At 41.4% G+C, this 16,342-nt stretch overlaps 1 protein-coding gene across 4 annotated transcripts in view; it reads right to left on the bottom strand.

The window, feature by feature from the left end:
• The window catches only part of DCBLD2 (discoidin, CUB and LCCL domain containing 2), a 61,196-nt gene that overhangs the window by 5,379 nt on the left and 39,475 nt on the right, over positions 1–16,342 (bottom strand). For all 4 annotated transcript variants that reach the window (XM_072883226.1, XM_072883236.1, XM_072883207.1 and 1 more), the window contains 6 exons: positions 13,288–13,421; positions 12,574–12,614; positions 9,736–9,951; positions 7,989–8,113; positions 912–1,059; positions 372–530 (listed from right to left, as the gene is read on the bottom strand). In XM_072883226.1, coding sequence (XP_072739327.1) covers positions 372–530; positions 912–1,059; positions 7,989–8,113; positions 9,736–9,951; positions 12,574–12,614; positions 13,288–13,421 — 823 coding nt within the window. The remainder of the gene's footprint in view (positions 1–371; positions 531–911; positions 1,060–7,988; positions 8,114–9,735; positions 9,952–12,573; positions 12,615–13,287; positions 13,422–16,342) is intronic.

Raw genomic sequence — 16,342 nt, 5'->3', positions numbered from 1 at the left:
TCCTAAGAAATTACCAAATTAAATAACAAAGCAGTTACGTCTGATTAATTCTGAAGGGAAGTCCAAGTTGCAATTTCTCCTTCTGACAAAAGTTGTTCAGTAATTAAAAGCTGAACTCAGTTTCTACAGGTTTTGAATGACAAAACTTCATATATATATGACTTGGAAGATTGGTTTTGTTTCTGCAAGCAGTATGCAACTGTATGTTTTTTATCATATGTATATTTAACAACTGGTAAATATTAAAAAGATTGCTAATTTGCTATAATATATTAAATGTTGGGAAAATTCAAATTCAGAAAGCACATATATGCCAAAGTACTGTCAGGAGTTCCCATTCCCAAACACTTCTGTTGCTTAACTGTGGATACCTTTGGTTACACTTGGAGTCACTGTGGTGTTTTTTATTTCAGGTGTGAAAGTTGTTTTATCTGTCTGCAACAAAGTCTTCACTGAATGAATGAAGTCATCATTCCTGTCATCATTCTTGTTCTGAGGTGGTGGCGGCATGGTGATTTTAGGAGCACGGCCTTTAGAAGAAAAGAATTTATAAGAAAAGTTTTTTGAAGTGCTAGTTTCCTTTTCAGGAGAAGACAGCTGCAAGAGTTTGCTCTAAAACTTCTGTTCATGTTATAGAATGAGGAAAAAAAACCCACGAATCAATAACATGGAAAGCAAATGACTGGTGTCTTTTGAAACACCTGTTTTCTAAATTACCTTGTTTACGCCTAAACTAGGTATTTTCCAGGTTACAGGTAGTAACTTTGGAAGAAATTCAGAAGTATCAGTTACAGAAGGATTATGCAGCTAAGAAGTACTTTTTTCTCATTGAAAATATACCCACAATGTAATCTTTGCCACATTATTTCACTGCTTGTCTTGCACAGTTGAAAGGTTTTCAGTTGCCTTACCTATACTAAACTGACATCCTAGCAATTCTACTTTCATTGCAATTTTCTGGTGCCATTTTACGGGGTTAATCCTAAAAAAGCGTGCAATAATAGGTGGAATGAAATTATTGCGAACTTCCTGGTACAATTCAGTGTTCCCTTGAAATATCTAGAAAAGAAAAAAAGATAAAAGAGAGAGACATTATGTTATACAAATGAAATAGCAACTAAGTAACTACAACCAATTTGTTGTTTTATTTAGGAAAAATAAGCAGTGCAGAATCCTGAAAAGTTACCCCAGAACCGTGCTGCTGCCTGCACATCTCCCCTCATTGGGCCCTATTAAATATATAACTAAGTAAAATGAAGGGGGGGGGGTGTACGTGTATGCACGCAACTACTTATTTCAGAATAAAGGTACCATGTAATATTCTACTGCTGCTCCCCAGGCAATGCCTGCTGTTAAAGACATCTCACATGTTTATGGCACTGAATAATGCCAACTCAGTCCTTTTTGGTATTTTGCACTTACTCTTCAAATATATATAGCAAGCAGTTGTGACGATGTGAAAGCGGGAATTAAGCGGTGCCTTCACACAGCCTAATAGTTGAAGCAGAGTCTGTCCTGTGCTGTGAACGGGTATGGCATTTATTAGAAAGCATTAAGAGACACAGTCAAGTATGCAATCACACTGTCCTCTAGTGGCTGCTGTCTGCAAGGGCTGAACCACAGCAAAATAAAAGGATTCAGGTTCAGAATGCGAGAGCTCTCTCTTCAGAGCCTCATATGGATCCATGCCGTTCTGGAAGAGAAGGGCGCAGGCTTTGCATAAAGAACGATCTAAAGCTGGTCCTTCACTGCTGGTCCTCACACACAAAGAGACTCATCAAAATCTGACAATACAGAACAGGTTTGTCTGGCCGAAATTTAAAACCGGTAAGCAGACAGTCACTGTATGCTGCAGCGTAAGCACACTGACAGACTTACAGCCAACTACAGGTTTTGCACTGAGCTGCTTAAAACAATATAGAAACTACGCCCAGTACTTCAACCCAGCAAGCCATCCCAGCATCTTCTTTGGGAGGACGGGTTTGGTATCATGTCTTTGGGTAGGAAGTGAACTGCCTCTCCACGTTAGTGCACGGCAGTTGGGCTTTGGCTCGGCAAATGCAGCTCTTGGGTGCTATTGCAACACACGTCACCCTAGAGGTGACAGTAAATGAGTAACGTGTTTGTTTTTAAAGCACCGATACAGATACTGCAAATCATGCTGGACATAATGCAGAACGGAATTATGGCACTTGCCTGAAAAAGAAATATTATAGCGAGTTTTCTGCTCACTCACACCACTTGGTAAACAATAAAGCACCCTGCCACGCTTAAGGACAAGCACTGTATTGTGTAACACCTGACTGTCTGCATAAAAAGGAGCAGTCAAGAGTTTTTAGCACACTTCTGATCAATGCAGATCGCTGGTGTTCCAACCTTGATACACAAGATAGAGATTTTTGTATTGCACTCCCGTGTTTAAGTTTTTGTAACAAAATGACTACAGTGTCCCTACAGGTTTGAAAGAAAACAATTATTCCAGGAAATTATCCATTCAGATAATCCATTCCCCCCAAACAACCCCAGGGACCTTTAAGGGACTCACGCCTGGGCTCCCTGAGAGCTCCTCCTCTCAAAGGACACACAAGCCCCATTACTATTACTTAAGCATAAGAATTTTGGTTTGTCCCTACATAGGCATTAACTGTCTTCATGTTTGAAAGCACTGACTGATCAAATAGACTTTTAAGTCAATTTAGTTAGGCACGGAAAAGAAATCACTTGGTAATGTAAATGCAGTACTTCACGTCTGAGTGTATTGTTTTTTCTACATCTTAAATTAGTCACCAGCACTTTCATTTTTATGTATCCAAGTAACACTATCAAACTAACTGCTAACTCATTCATGCTACAATCACAAGGTATTTGCCTTGAAAGTGTACAGTCTCTGTTCCTCCCCAACTTGCTGCAGTGCAGATTTTCAAGCACATGGCTCTCAGTGATATTTGTCCTGCTCTGAATTTAAGGTCAGTGTTCTTAAATATACTTACTAGCAATGAATGAAGACAGATTAGATGCGAGGGAAAGTCTATGGTGTTATTTTGGAAATAAATGAATAATACAAAGGATTCACAGTTTGTGTGCCCAAGTATTCACAACCTAATCAGACATGGCAAGAACATAGAAGACGGGGTTCCAATTTACAGCCACTTTTCCCCTAAACTAGGGCAATTTTAAAAAAATTTTTTTTTTTTAAGTCGACAGGCTTGTAGCTACAGATCTCACCAGAGAATTATTTGTTTTGGTAAAGATGCAAATGAGAAGCAAAATACAGCGGTGACTCTTAGAGGGGATGCGCCCAGCCCAAACTGCTGTACAGTATCCTTGTTTGCGCTGTGCCGCGCCAGCGCCCACTTCTAAAAGAAGGCGCAAGCTGCACCTGGCTACTGAGCGACAAATGTGAAGTTACAGATTAGGAAAATAGATGCCCAGCACTGAAAGTTAGTCTTACTTCAGGTTTCTGAGGCTGAGCAGGTAACACCAAAGGCAACAAGAATCCATAACGTTGACTATTATCTTCAAGAAAGATTAACAGTAAAGTAGTTCTTTACTCCAAGCCTTTGATGTCAAGTGTTATGACAGTAACTTAACTTTACCTGCAGCTCAATATTTTTTGTTCATTTAATTTTTTGCACAAAAAAAATTGCTTCTGAGCTCAATACAGTGCAAGTTTTTTGATGAGAAATCACTTTTGTATTCCATTTATTATCAAACTCTCTCCATTTGCCTCTGTGCTGTCAAACAAAACTTTTCCAACACTGCAACTTTGATGTGTCTTTTTTCCCCAATTATCATAGAATCATAGAATGCTTTGGATTGGAAGGGACCTTTCCAGGTCATCTAGTCCAACCCCCCTGCAAGAGCAGGGACATCTTCAACTAGATCAGGTTGCTCAGAGCCCCATCCAACCTGACCTTGAATGTTTCCAGGGATGGGGCTTCCACTACCTCTCTGGGCAACCTGTTCCAGTGCCTCACCACCCTCATTGTAAAACATTCCTTTCTTAAATCCAGTCTAAATCTGCCCTCCCTTAGTTTAAAACCATTACTCCTTGTCCTGTCACAACAGGCCTTGCTAAACAGTCTGGCCCCGTCTTTCCTATAGGCCCCCTTTAAGTACTGGAAGGCTGCTATAAGGTCTCCCCGCAGCCTTCTCTTCTCCAGGCTGAACAACCCCAACTCTCTCAGCCTGTCCTCGTAGGAGAGGTGCTCCAGCCCTCGGATCATTTTTGTGGCCCTCCTCTGGTCCCGCTCCAACAGCTCCATGTCCTTCTTGTGCTGAGGGCTCCAGAGCTGGACGCAGTACTCCAGGTGGGGTCTCACCAGAGCAGAGCAGAGGGGCAGAATCACCTCCCTCGACCTGCTGGCCACGCTGCTTTTGATGCAGCCCAGGATACGGTTGGCCTTCTGGGCTGCAAGCGCACGTTGTTGGCTCATGTCCAGCTTTTTGTCCATCTGTATCCCCAAGTCCTTTTCCACAGGGCTGCTCTCGATCACATCATGCCCCAGCCTGTATTGAAACCGAGGATTGCCCCGACCCAGGTGTAGGAGCCTGCACTTGGCCTTGTTGAACCTCATGACGTTCACACAGGCCCACTTCTCCTGCTTGTCCAGGTCCCTCTGGATGACATCCCGTCCTTCTGGCGTGTCAACTGCACCACTCAGCTTGGTGTCATCTGCAAACTTGCTGAGGGTGCACTCAATCTCACTGTCAATGTCATTGATGAAAATATTGAACAGCACTGGTCCCAGTATGGACCCCTGAGGGACACCACTCGCCACTGATCTCCATCTGGACATTGAGCCGTTGACCGCTACCCTCTGGATGCGACCATCCAACCAATTCCTTGTCCACTGAACAGTCCATCCATCAAATCCGTATCTCTCCAATTTAGAGAGAAGGATGTTGTGGGGGACCGTGTCAAAGGCTTTACAGAAGTCCAGATAGATGACATCCATTGCTTTTCCCTTGTCCACTGTTGTGGTAACTCCATCGTAGAAAGCCACTAGGTTGGTCAGGCAGGACTTGCCCTTGGTGAAGCCATGTTGGCTGTCTCAAATCATCTCCCTGTCCTCCATGTGCCTTAGCATAGGTTCTAGGAGGATCTTCCCAGGCACAGAGGTGAGGCTGACAGGTTGGCAGTTCCCAGGGTCCTCCTTTCTACCCTTTTTCAAAATGAGCACAATGTTTCCCTTCTTCCAGTCACCAGGGTCTTCACCTGACTGCCATGACTTTTCAAATATCATGGAGAGTGGCTTGGCAGCTACATCAGCCAATTCCCTCAGGACTCTGGGATGCATCTTATCAGGTCCCATAGACTTATGTATGTTCAGGTTTCTCAGGTGGTCACAAACCTGATCTTCCCTTACAGTGGGAGGGGCTTTACCCCCCTGGTCCGCAACATGTTGTCCGTTGACTCGGGAGGGGTGAGGAGAGCAGTTGCCAGAGAAGACTGAAGCAAAAAGTTGTTGAGTACCTCAGCCTTCTCCTCATCTGTTGATACTAGGTCACCATTCTTGTTCATCAGTGGAGGTATGCTTTCTTTAACTTTCCTTTTCTGGTTGATATACCTGTAGAAGCCCTTCTTGTTATTCTTTGCATCCCTTGCCAAGTTCAGCTCCAGCTGCGCCTTGGCCTTCCTGACCCCAACCCTACACAAGCGGGCAGCATCCCTGTACTCTTCCCAGGTTACCTGTCCCTGCTTCCACTGCCTGTGCAGTTCCCTCTTGCTCTTTACTTTGACCAGCAGGTCTCGACTCAGCCATGCTGGTCTCTTCCCTTCCTTGCCTGATTTCCTACATTTGGGGACTGAGAGCTCTTGCGCTTTATGGAAAGCATCCTTAAAGACCTGCCAGCTCCGTTCTGCTCCCCTGTCCCTGAGGACCATTTCCCAGGGGGTCCTACTGACTAACTCCTTGAAGAGCTGGAAGTTTGCTTTCCTAAAATTTAGGGTCCTGACTATACTCCTTGCCGGTCCCATATCCCTCAGGACTGTGAACTCCACCAATGCATGATCACTGCAGCCTAGGCTGCCTCCAATCTTGACGTCGTTGATGAGCTCACTTGCATTGGTGACCATGAGGTCCAGTATTGCATCCCCTCGGGTAGGGGTGTCTATTACCTGGGTTAAGAAGTTATCCTCAATGCATTTCAGGAGTCTCCTGGATTGCCTACAGCTTGCCATGCTACTTTTCCAGCAGATGTCGGGGTGGCTGAAGTCCCCCAGTAGGACAAGAGCTTGCGAGTGTGAAGCTAATTCAAGCATTTTATTCTTTTTTTCATATATAAAAATTTTAAGAAAAGCTTTTCTTGAGCACTGACAGATCTCTAGAAACTATTTGCAAAGAGGACTACAGGAGAGCCTTGGAAAAGCTTTTAGTCTCCTGAACAACGTTAGGAATTTCAAACATTTTTCAAAAAAATGGGGAATAGCACCTCCTGGTTTGTCTGGTGTGCACTTATGTAAGGCTCAAAGGGAGAAGCCTGCGTGCATATGCATCCAAAAGCAAAGCTGTATCAAGTGAGATGATGTCAGACAGAGGAAAAATCAGCTATTTTGAAGCCTAAGATATCAACCATAGCAAACTCCTTTCTGTCATTTAACTACAGCTGGCACTTCCTGGATACATATGGTTCTTCATGCATTGTACCTACTGATACAGAGAGTGTGAAAAAAGATCTGTTGCCTGTAATTTCAAGCTCCACAATTTGTTTCATTTCATGAACTTGCAAGGAAAACAATATGCTCAAATTAAAAGGCAACAGCTGCAAAGATTTCCTAAGAAAATAACCAAACTAAACAAAGCCTCAATCTAGGCGGCTTGCTAGCTGAGATTTTATTTTATGGCCAGAAGAGGGCACTCGAAAACTAGCAAAAGATGCTGGATTTTTTTTTTTTTCCCCCCCTTGAATACCTCATACTAACAATCCGTTAGTTCACATTGTAGGTTCAAGGAGATGGACCAGCCCTGACAGTAAAGTCTCCTCCTTTCAAGAAAGTTTGCTACTGTGATTATATTCAGTGTTCAAAAACCTCTTAATTTAACAAACAAGATACTTCAACCTTTCACTTCAACAGGATGCTACATCCTACCTTGCAACATTCTTAACCCACAGTAAACGGAAAAAAAACAAGTAGAGCTGAAGAGTTACCATTCTTAAGACCTGTTTCTAAAAAGTTACTAGGTTACTAGTTACTATTACATGTATGTAATACCACAGGCCTGTGGAAGTAAGGTAAATTACATCCAAGAATTTTAAGAAAAAGAAGTACATTCTAGTTCCAGTCAGGTTACCAAGAATTTTCTCATTTGTTTAAGAAAATCTGATCTGAACCACTGGGAAGACCATGTAGGACATTAATCTGCTCATTTGTACTGTCTATTAAATACTGCAATACTATAAACACAGGGAAAATAAGATTATCTTGCCACTAACATGATGTAATTTTTCTGTGTGGCAAAACATTTGCAATCTGAACATACCATTTCATTTTTTAAAGAAAACTCCCCTCTGCAAGGGCTGTTCTATTATACAAGAAAGAAACATACCAGTATTTTGTCAAAAAGTAAGACTGACAGAAACATTCTAAAAGATGGAAAATTATACAACCCCTAACATTTATTCTGTAACCACAAGAGGATAAGAATGTAAACCTTAATTTTGAAACATACAACCTATTTTGAAAGAAATCTGATTATTCTTAAAGGGATGCAGTACCAGACAGCCTACCACTGGCAATGGAAGTTTCTTGTATAGAATATTCCCACCCCCAAGTAGTAATAAAAATAATCTCTGCATTTCAGAACTGTTCAAATCTTTACATAGTTGCATATTTTCATATTTTTGTCTGCATAGATGCTGTTTACAATTCAAAATTACACTGAAAAGGAAAGTTATTTAATGCTTCCTCACCGTACCAAAATTAGTCGTATTTACAATTACGAAATGTCCTTAGAACATACCTAGAAAGTGTGTGGTATTTTTACCTTATCTTTATCCATGCCAGGTTCTCTGTATACTGTCCATTTCTGTGCATCATCACTGTATAAAATTCTGTAGGCTGAGATGTAATAGTAGTACTCTGCTAAGGTTGATCCAGTAGTTATAATACCTGTGAAAATGAAGGTGCCCAGTTAGACAAAAAACTGGGACCAGTTTGTAAAAATTAATAGATCAGCTTTGGAATCCAGAGTTACGTAGTTGGAATCTCCACTGCTCCAGTTACATTTCGAAAAGTTTATCCAAGGTGCCAGGGTCTGAAACTTGTACAGTAAATGAAACTTAATAATCATTTTACTTACTTTTATATTTTAATTCTCATGATATAACCTTGCTAAGCACTATTCCCCCATTTCTTGATGGAAACGGCCTGTTCACTTGACCATGGCCCACTTCTGTCTCCAGTTGCTGAGACAGCACCGCTCTTCCCTGCTTCTGTACCGCCAACCTAAAAGCACCATTGAAAGAACTGTAGCTTCCTAAAGCGGACACTGCCGCATGACTCACACAGGAAAGCTGTTTTGTAAAAGCTTATTAGCACAGGAATTGGAGGAGTAATGTAAAATCCAAATAGTCCCCAGGGAGGTAATAACAAAGGCTACTGGTAAACCTGAGTCGCTTAATGACAGGAAGCCAAGCTGCTGATAGCAAGGAGTGCAGCTGAGTTTACAGAGACCAACTCATGCATTTGAGAAAGAGACAAACCCAAACTGATCAAAGGAAGATGTTTCACGATAGTCTTAAAGCCCAGGACTCTAGGAAGCACTCTACCTGAAGCCACTTTATTTTTTATTTAAGTCAGATTGCAAACCTGCCCATTAACAACAGTGAATCACCTCTGAATAATTAAATCAAAATAGAACACACTAACATCAGAAGATACAACAGCTGCACTGCCACTACTTAGGCTACCCCTGAGATTAACCCCAAAATGCAAATGCCTCAGTGCTTCACTATTTAGCATGGGCCACACTGCAATCAACAGAAACAGGTAACTATGAGCAAGCTTGCTCAGCTCCCAAAACGTGAAGCAAACCATCCAGAGCAGACCGGGAAACAGCACCTCCAGCTGTCTCTCCAAATAAACACAGCTACCAAAATCATGACGGATGGTCCATCACAGTCTCTGGGAACGAGCAGAGCCTAACCCAGACTCTGGCTGCATCAGTCTGCACTGTTGGGTCCGCTTGCTGAGGGAAAGTGCAACAGATTGCTGAGGGGCCCACCGTCCCCAGCTCTCAGCCCAAGTTCCACTTCAGGCAAGGAGGTGAAAGGGAGGCTGCCAGCTGGTTTACTCTGTCTGCTGCTTTTCTCACCTTGCACTGCAACTGCTCCTGTCTCCACTGTTGGATTCACTACGGCCATGACAGGCAGCAGGGAAAACCTAGAAACCTAAGTCAGTACACCTGCATCAGAGGTACCAGTGGACTGAGCTGACTAGATATGGATTTGCACCTCCAAGGAGACAATCAGCAGGAAAAGGGAAGCATCAAGAATCCAATAAAACCACAGGGAACACTTCAACAAATTCTGATTGAACAGGTGTTTTCTACTATGAAACTCCACCTGTACAACTCCCGGCTCCTCAGTGTATTAGCTAGGACACAGAACCAACTTTGCTGTAATGGTAATTGAAAGTCACCTGGACTTTATCTAAGACTAAGCACTGGAAAAAGGGATGTCAGTAACCAAACTTCTTGAATGCTGGTTAAAAGCCACATCAGATTTACTTACCTGTTACTCTCTTTTCTTTATTCAAGTCAATCTGCAACCACTGATGTTCATCACTGATAAAAGCAGCCCAAGGAGGACCAACCCTTTTTAGTCTGGCATTTTCAGGTTTCCAAATGTTCACTTGTCCTGTTTGGTCAGACCACTCAAGAACAGATGATGCCGTGATCTGGGAATCAGAGATTACCCCAGATTCCATCCCCAGGGTCCCATAGCAACCTGAGCAACAGAAAAGGTGAGGATTCAAAATGAAAATTCAAGTTACACAGTGATTTCACCTGCTTGGAGTTTAAGACTTTACATGCAAATATTAAACTGCCATCTAAACTTATTCCATAACAACACTACCAACAAAACACACTGTCTTCTGCTTTCTAACAGTGATGCTGGAACCAAACTCATGGTCATGAGTATTCCATGATTTATGCCTGATCAAGAATAATGTGGATATTCTCTCAATCACCACCCACACAGAGCACTAGACAAGAAGCTTTGGGGAAGCTGTCATGGTTTAAGAGTATGCATGGTTGATGCAGGAATGGGAAACAGACTACTTGATCATTTGTTCCTTTTCTGTGTCTATGTAACTTCTCGTTTTTTAAACCCACCTCAGTATCACAATGTTAATTCAAACAATACACCAAAGCACGTAGGAAGCTGTGTCATAATCCTGGCCTTGAGCTCAAACACATCCTTGAAACTAGTCGTAATTTTTTTCCACCATTCTGCTGATGGCTAAAAAACATCTCCTAAATTCCTGGCTAAATTTTCTTGTGGCTAGTGGATATCCATTTGCTCTTTGCTAAAATCTTGTTCTGTGGTGCCAACAGTTTTCCCCTCTCACACGTGTATTCCCCAGACATATCAGTAGAGAACAATTTTTGCCTTCAGTCAGCCAGCCTGAACAACCCAACCTGGTTTCCCTTTTGCTGTGAGCTCCCTCTCCCTGCAGGCACCCCTACAGCCCTGCTCTGCACCAAGCTCGGGCACTCATCCCTCAAGGGAGGTGCAGGTGGCAGACCCCACGTGCGACTGGATCCCAGACAAGGCCTTACTAATGTCCTGTGCGATGGCATTAATGTCCTGTTCCTTGTCTCTACTGGACGTACTTCACCTGCTACAGCACAGGATCACATTAGCTCTTCACTAACTGAATCCTTTCCCTCATCTGTCATTTGCATCTAACATGCTGCCCGTTTGAAGCAGAAATGCCTCAGTCTCTATGTACCCGACCTTGTAATTTTTGCTCTGTGATTCTTCAGTTAATTTCTATTACTCAAGTCTCAGTCAGCCAGGTCTTCCTGTACAAATAGTTTCATCTTCCTCTGCGCTGACCACACCTCTAGCATTAATAACACATTCCTCTATTTTGTACCAAGTCATGAAACCAACTATTACGGAAGAACCGCACTAGTAACTATACCGCACTCTGATAAACCTCATTTGAGCATACATCTTTTTCCTTCAGCTAACTCCTAGGCCACCCAACTATATACATTTTAATCTAGACCTGCATCTTGTCTCTAGCTTATTCAATAATTTCTCAAATGTGTCACTGAAATCCAGATAGTCTAGATCAACATTTTGTCCTATCTCTTCATATTTCCAGGCCATTTAATTACTTTCATATACACTATCAGATCACATTTTGCAAGACAAAAAACCCCAACAAACCCTGCCTCAGTCACTGTGTTTAATATTCTCCATGCATAAGGTCACCAGACATGCAATTCCTTCTTCCAGCTCTTGCAGAGGTCTGGGAGATAAATTATTTGAATATGATGTGGATTATATTTTCTAATGTTTGCTGTTTGTATACATTTCCATCTCCAAACACTCCTGCCCATCAGATTCCTGCCTTTATATCCCCATTCAGCATCACTTTTATTTATATATTAGGAAAAGTATTTGTTTCCTTTTGAGGAGTATGTGTATGATTTCCCCCTTTTTTTGTTGTTTTTAACTTTATCCTTATGGAAAACAGACGTAATGCTTTTGTTAGGTTTTTTAAATATTGTTATTAAAACAGTTAAAGAGACTAAGGAAAGGCCACTGTCTTCACAATACTTCCAACATCCATTCAAAGATGGCATTTAAAGTGACTTACAGAAAAAGCTAGCTTCCATTTAGAAAACTACAGCTCATTTATTTGAAAAACGGATAATTGATAGAAAGTAAAAACATGCAAAGCAGTAAAGCTTTAAAAAGGGGCAACACCTGTTATATCAATCAGCAACCTGGTACACATTTACGAAACAAAATATGGCAGCCAAGAAGGAACACAACTGACACAGAGCAAGGCCCAAGACATGCCCTTCCAGAGCAAGAGACACAAGTAATTTATCACATAGCACTCAGTTGCAAGAATACAGGAGGAAAAAAAAAGGGGGGGGTGCAGAAAGTTGAGGAATCATTTTGGGATTTCTGCAAGATTTCTTAGCGGGCAACAGAGAAAGTGTAAGGAGTAAACCTGGAAAAAACCTAGAATGCACAGTTGTTACAAATAAAGAGCAACTCTTAAGTGCCCAGCTCTGCTTTACCACTGTGTTTAAAGTATGGGAGTCAAGTCACTTTAAACCGGACTATAATAGAGGAACATAACCTGAAAGAATCTCTTTCTGCAGATAAGCAAGGCTTAGTTTATACATCACTGTATCTATAAATGTAGTGATAATCAAAATGAGACGGTAAAACAATTGAAAAATATACATTACTGAGGAATGCAGTAAAAAAAGTCTCACTAACTAGAACAAAAATTAAGAATAAAATACCTGCACACTTATTTCTTCTCACAAAATTTGTACGAGAGTATCAACACGTAATACATGTGATAATGCTTACCACTTGTCTTAAATGTGAAGAGACTTGGAGATAATGGTCCCCTGCAGAGAATAAAAGAAGATTTGTTTTGCGGAAGTCAGTGAGGAAAATTGAAGCAAACTGTCTTCAATTTATTTTTCTTGTCTGACTGCTTGCCACTGAAACCTATGCACATATGCCTAAACAAGCACTTCACGATTAAAGTAACACTTCTGTCGCCAAGTTGAAGCACTTTCAGTACAAACACCTTTTCAACTGAAATCTAGTCCAGAGACACGATCTGAGTTAAAGGCTTTCAACCAAACACCTGCCCAGCGAAACTTCATTAAAATGCTTCCCTTTTAAATTAAGCTAATCATAACAACAAGAATCAATCTGATTGCTTTAATTCCCGGGACTTCTGAGACAAAATGACAAGTTATACTTTTTTCCCTGCAACTAAAAAGTTGCTGTTAAAATACTATTTTTCCACAGACGATTAGGAATTTATGGTCATGCCATGCATTTTGCAAGATAAAATCTCCTTGCAGAATTTGGAAAATTAATCTTTATGGCCTAGAGGTTAAAAATATCTGGTTATACAATCACACTGTAGCAAAAGAGCATTGCGAGAACCTTACAGAAGAGAACCTGTCCACAGAACATGTAGCTCCACTAGCTGAAATTAATCCCACGATGAGACACTACCAAGATCTAAGGTGCTAAAGATAAGGAGAACACAGGAAGTACACTTACACTTTTGAGGTGACATTGTTAGCCAGGGAGCCTTCGTAGTACGGAATGCCCTTGCTGATTACAACATTAATTTGGCCACCCAGGGTATTTGACACAACGCCTGCATGAACACCAGCCATACAAAGTGATGACGACTTGAAGAGGGGGGGAAAGAAAACTTTAATACTACATTGAAAATGAAGTACTACACCGTATATTGTAAATGCTACATTGTGCAGTTATAGTCTTTGTTATTATTACATTAAGATACTGTTCTTATTTAACTGTTGTCTCTGTTATTTAGAAACCATTCATCTTTGGTATATTATGGAATTTATTAAAACACAAAAGGAAGGTCCTACATTTCACTGTGTCCTCGCCCAGATGTATTTGGAATGTAACTCTTGTAATTAAATAAGCTCAAACAAACAGCAAGGTGAATCAGTCTGAAAAAGCCAGACAGCCAGACTTTCAGCCTACAATAAATCTATTATGTTAGACAAGAGAAGCTGAATATGTAAATACATAGGAAACCTTTTAACAGAAAGCACATTGAAAGTATGTTTATTAATTTTCTCACAATTAAGGAGTGATGCACTGCAGATGCTGTAGCTTTTAGCTGATGGGTTATGTTTTTTATTTTAACTCATGGTTAAACATGGTTTAACCATCCAGCACTCTGATCCATATAAACTCACAGTAATATGTGAATACAGTTCGTTCTAAAGAAGCCAATTACCTAGGTTGTACAGATCAATGGAGATCAGTTACGCAAAACATGTTTGCAGGACATCCTGTTCTTTCCTCCTCTCCCTGGACAACTGTTGACCCGGATCCACTAACAAATGTCACACTGACATTTCCATTTCCCTGGCTTGCAGGCTAGCTGTGTGTGCTGGTTTTGGCTGGGATAGAGTTAATTTTCTTCACAGTACCTAGTATGGGGCTACGTTTCGGATTTGTGCTGAAAACAGTGTTGATAATACAAGGATGTTTTAGTTGTTGCTGAGCAGTGCTTACACAGAGTCAAGGCCTTTCCTGCTTCTCACACCGCCCTGCCATAGAGAGCAGGACTACAACACTACACCAAGTCCTTTGGGCATAGCACAGAGTGAGCACAGCAAGATGCCTCTATCTCCTGGACCAAAACTAGCCCAGGAGATCATCTCTAGCTGGGAAGCAAACCCTTCCAGGCCAATGGGGCTTGACCAAGAAACATCCTAGTGCTCCAGAGCAGAGAGACAGTCTAGTTCCAAAAAAAGGCTTAGCAGCAGTGGCTTTGCACCCACCCACCACATGCACCAAGGTTTCTGGAGGATTACTGGCTACGCACAGTGCAACAGGCATAGACACGAGTTATTCAGAGGTGTTCCTGCAATGCGCAGCACTGCGGTATGCAAGACACATGGCAATTCTGCAGCCCTTCGCTCACATCCAATGAGACTGGGATCAACCTGAGTTTCAGAAGATTGAGTGGGCCCAAGCTGTCTGTGAAGGACCACCTGGGTATCTCACAATATACCTTCCAGTAACCATATTTAGCTTGGTTATTACTAGTGTGGTATCCCAGTGCGGACTTGCCCAGGTCGATGAACAACAGATGATGACTGCAGATTTTTATTCACTGTTAACAGTTGCTCCCGCAAACAAAGTCCACTGCTAGCTGTTGCTACTGAACACATTTGCTGCACTGCTCTGCCAACCCATCCACCAGGTGCTATAGAGCCTCACCACAATTCTTTAAGATGGAATCAGCAGGTCCTTTCCAGAGAAGGAAGACTTCATGGATGATTTTCTTTCTCACGTTATTTTAAAAACAGAACAACTTTCTCCATTGTGGCTTCTTTAGAACTAATTGCATGGTGCAACAGGCCAGGATGTCCCTATCTCTCAAGCTCACTGGCAAAAAAACCTGCTCGCCAAGACTTTTCCAAACATAATTCTCCTCAGTATATTGACACATAAAAACTCTAACCCTATTCCCCACCCCCCAAAACATCCCAAAAGCTTTCTAAATAAATGTAATTATGTCTTGCTCATGCACGCAGCTCCCCTTTCCTTTCCTACTTTCCCTTGAAAGTAAGAGCATGGGATTCTGCAGCAGATGCAGCTCGCTCCTCCCTGCTCACCAGAAGACGTCAGCAGCGAGCGCCCCGAGTCCTCAACAACTGTGGACATTAGGGTCACACACAAAAGAATCAAGACTTAGGGTATTTTTTAAAGCAGCAAGCAGCTGCTGATCATTTGAAAGAGATGCATGAGAAATCTCTACCTGAAACTTTGTCTAAACTGCTGGACAATTTGATTTCTTTCCACACAGCTTGACTTCTGGGAAATTCTCTGCCTTTTATTCAGAGCAATAAAGTATACAAAAAGAAAGTCACAGGGCATTTATTTCCTAAAGTTTCCTTTTTCCTCCATAGAAAACAGTTTTTCCAGATTTTGGAAAAAAAACCTCCCAACAAGCAGAACTCCTACTGATGCTGCAAATATGTTAGGCAGAGAATCAAATTCATCTTGTTACTAGCTACAAAAATTACCTCGCAGCCGTTTAGTGAGGACTCACTGTGGACCAGAACATATAACACTGTTACGCCGTGGTGACATTTTTACATATGGGTAATTATTTAAGAAGGTAGCCTAGGATTTACAGATATTTGAGAAAAGAAAATCAAAGGCACACTTTAGGTTCATATTTAATATTAAAATCTGTGCTCACTAAAATGTTAAAATTGTTCTTCCTCTGTGCTAGACCTAATGGATTATTAAAACAGTATTTTAAGATAAACAAACATGTAATTTTTTACTAGATTGCCAGCAAACTTATAATCACTTAAAAATAAACAAAGCAAATGCCTTCCAGTCCTATGGCAGGTATACTAATTCAGTTACAAAAGCTTACATCAGAAAAACAGTGTATAGGTTTTTGTAGTGTTCCAAGTAAATAGCACATTATTAAAGATTTTAATTTCCAGTTTATAGAACTATTAATGGTTCTATACTGCAAATGGTTTTATAGCAACTGCAAATGGTTTTATAGCTGCTGAGCATAAATAGTATTTCACCTCTCATGTTG

Source organism: Ciconia boyciana, chromosome 1, assembly GCF_034638445.1.
Source record: "Ciconia boyciana chromosome 1, ASM3463844v1, whole genome shotgun sequence".
Taxonomy (NCBI): Eukaryota; Metazoa; Chordata; class Aves; order Ciconiiformes; family Ciconiidae; genus Ciconia; species Ciconia boyciana.
This window is presented reverse-complemented; position numbering and strand designations above follow the sequence as displayed.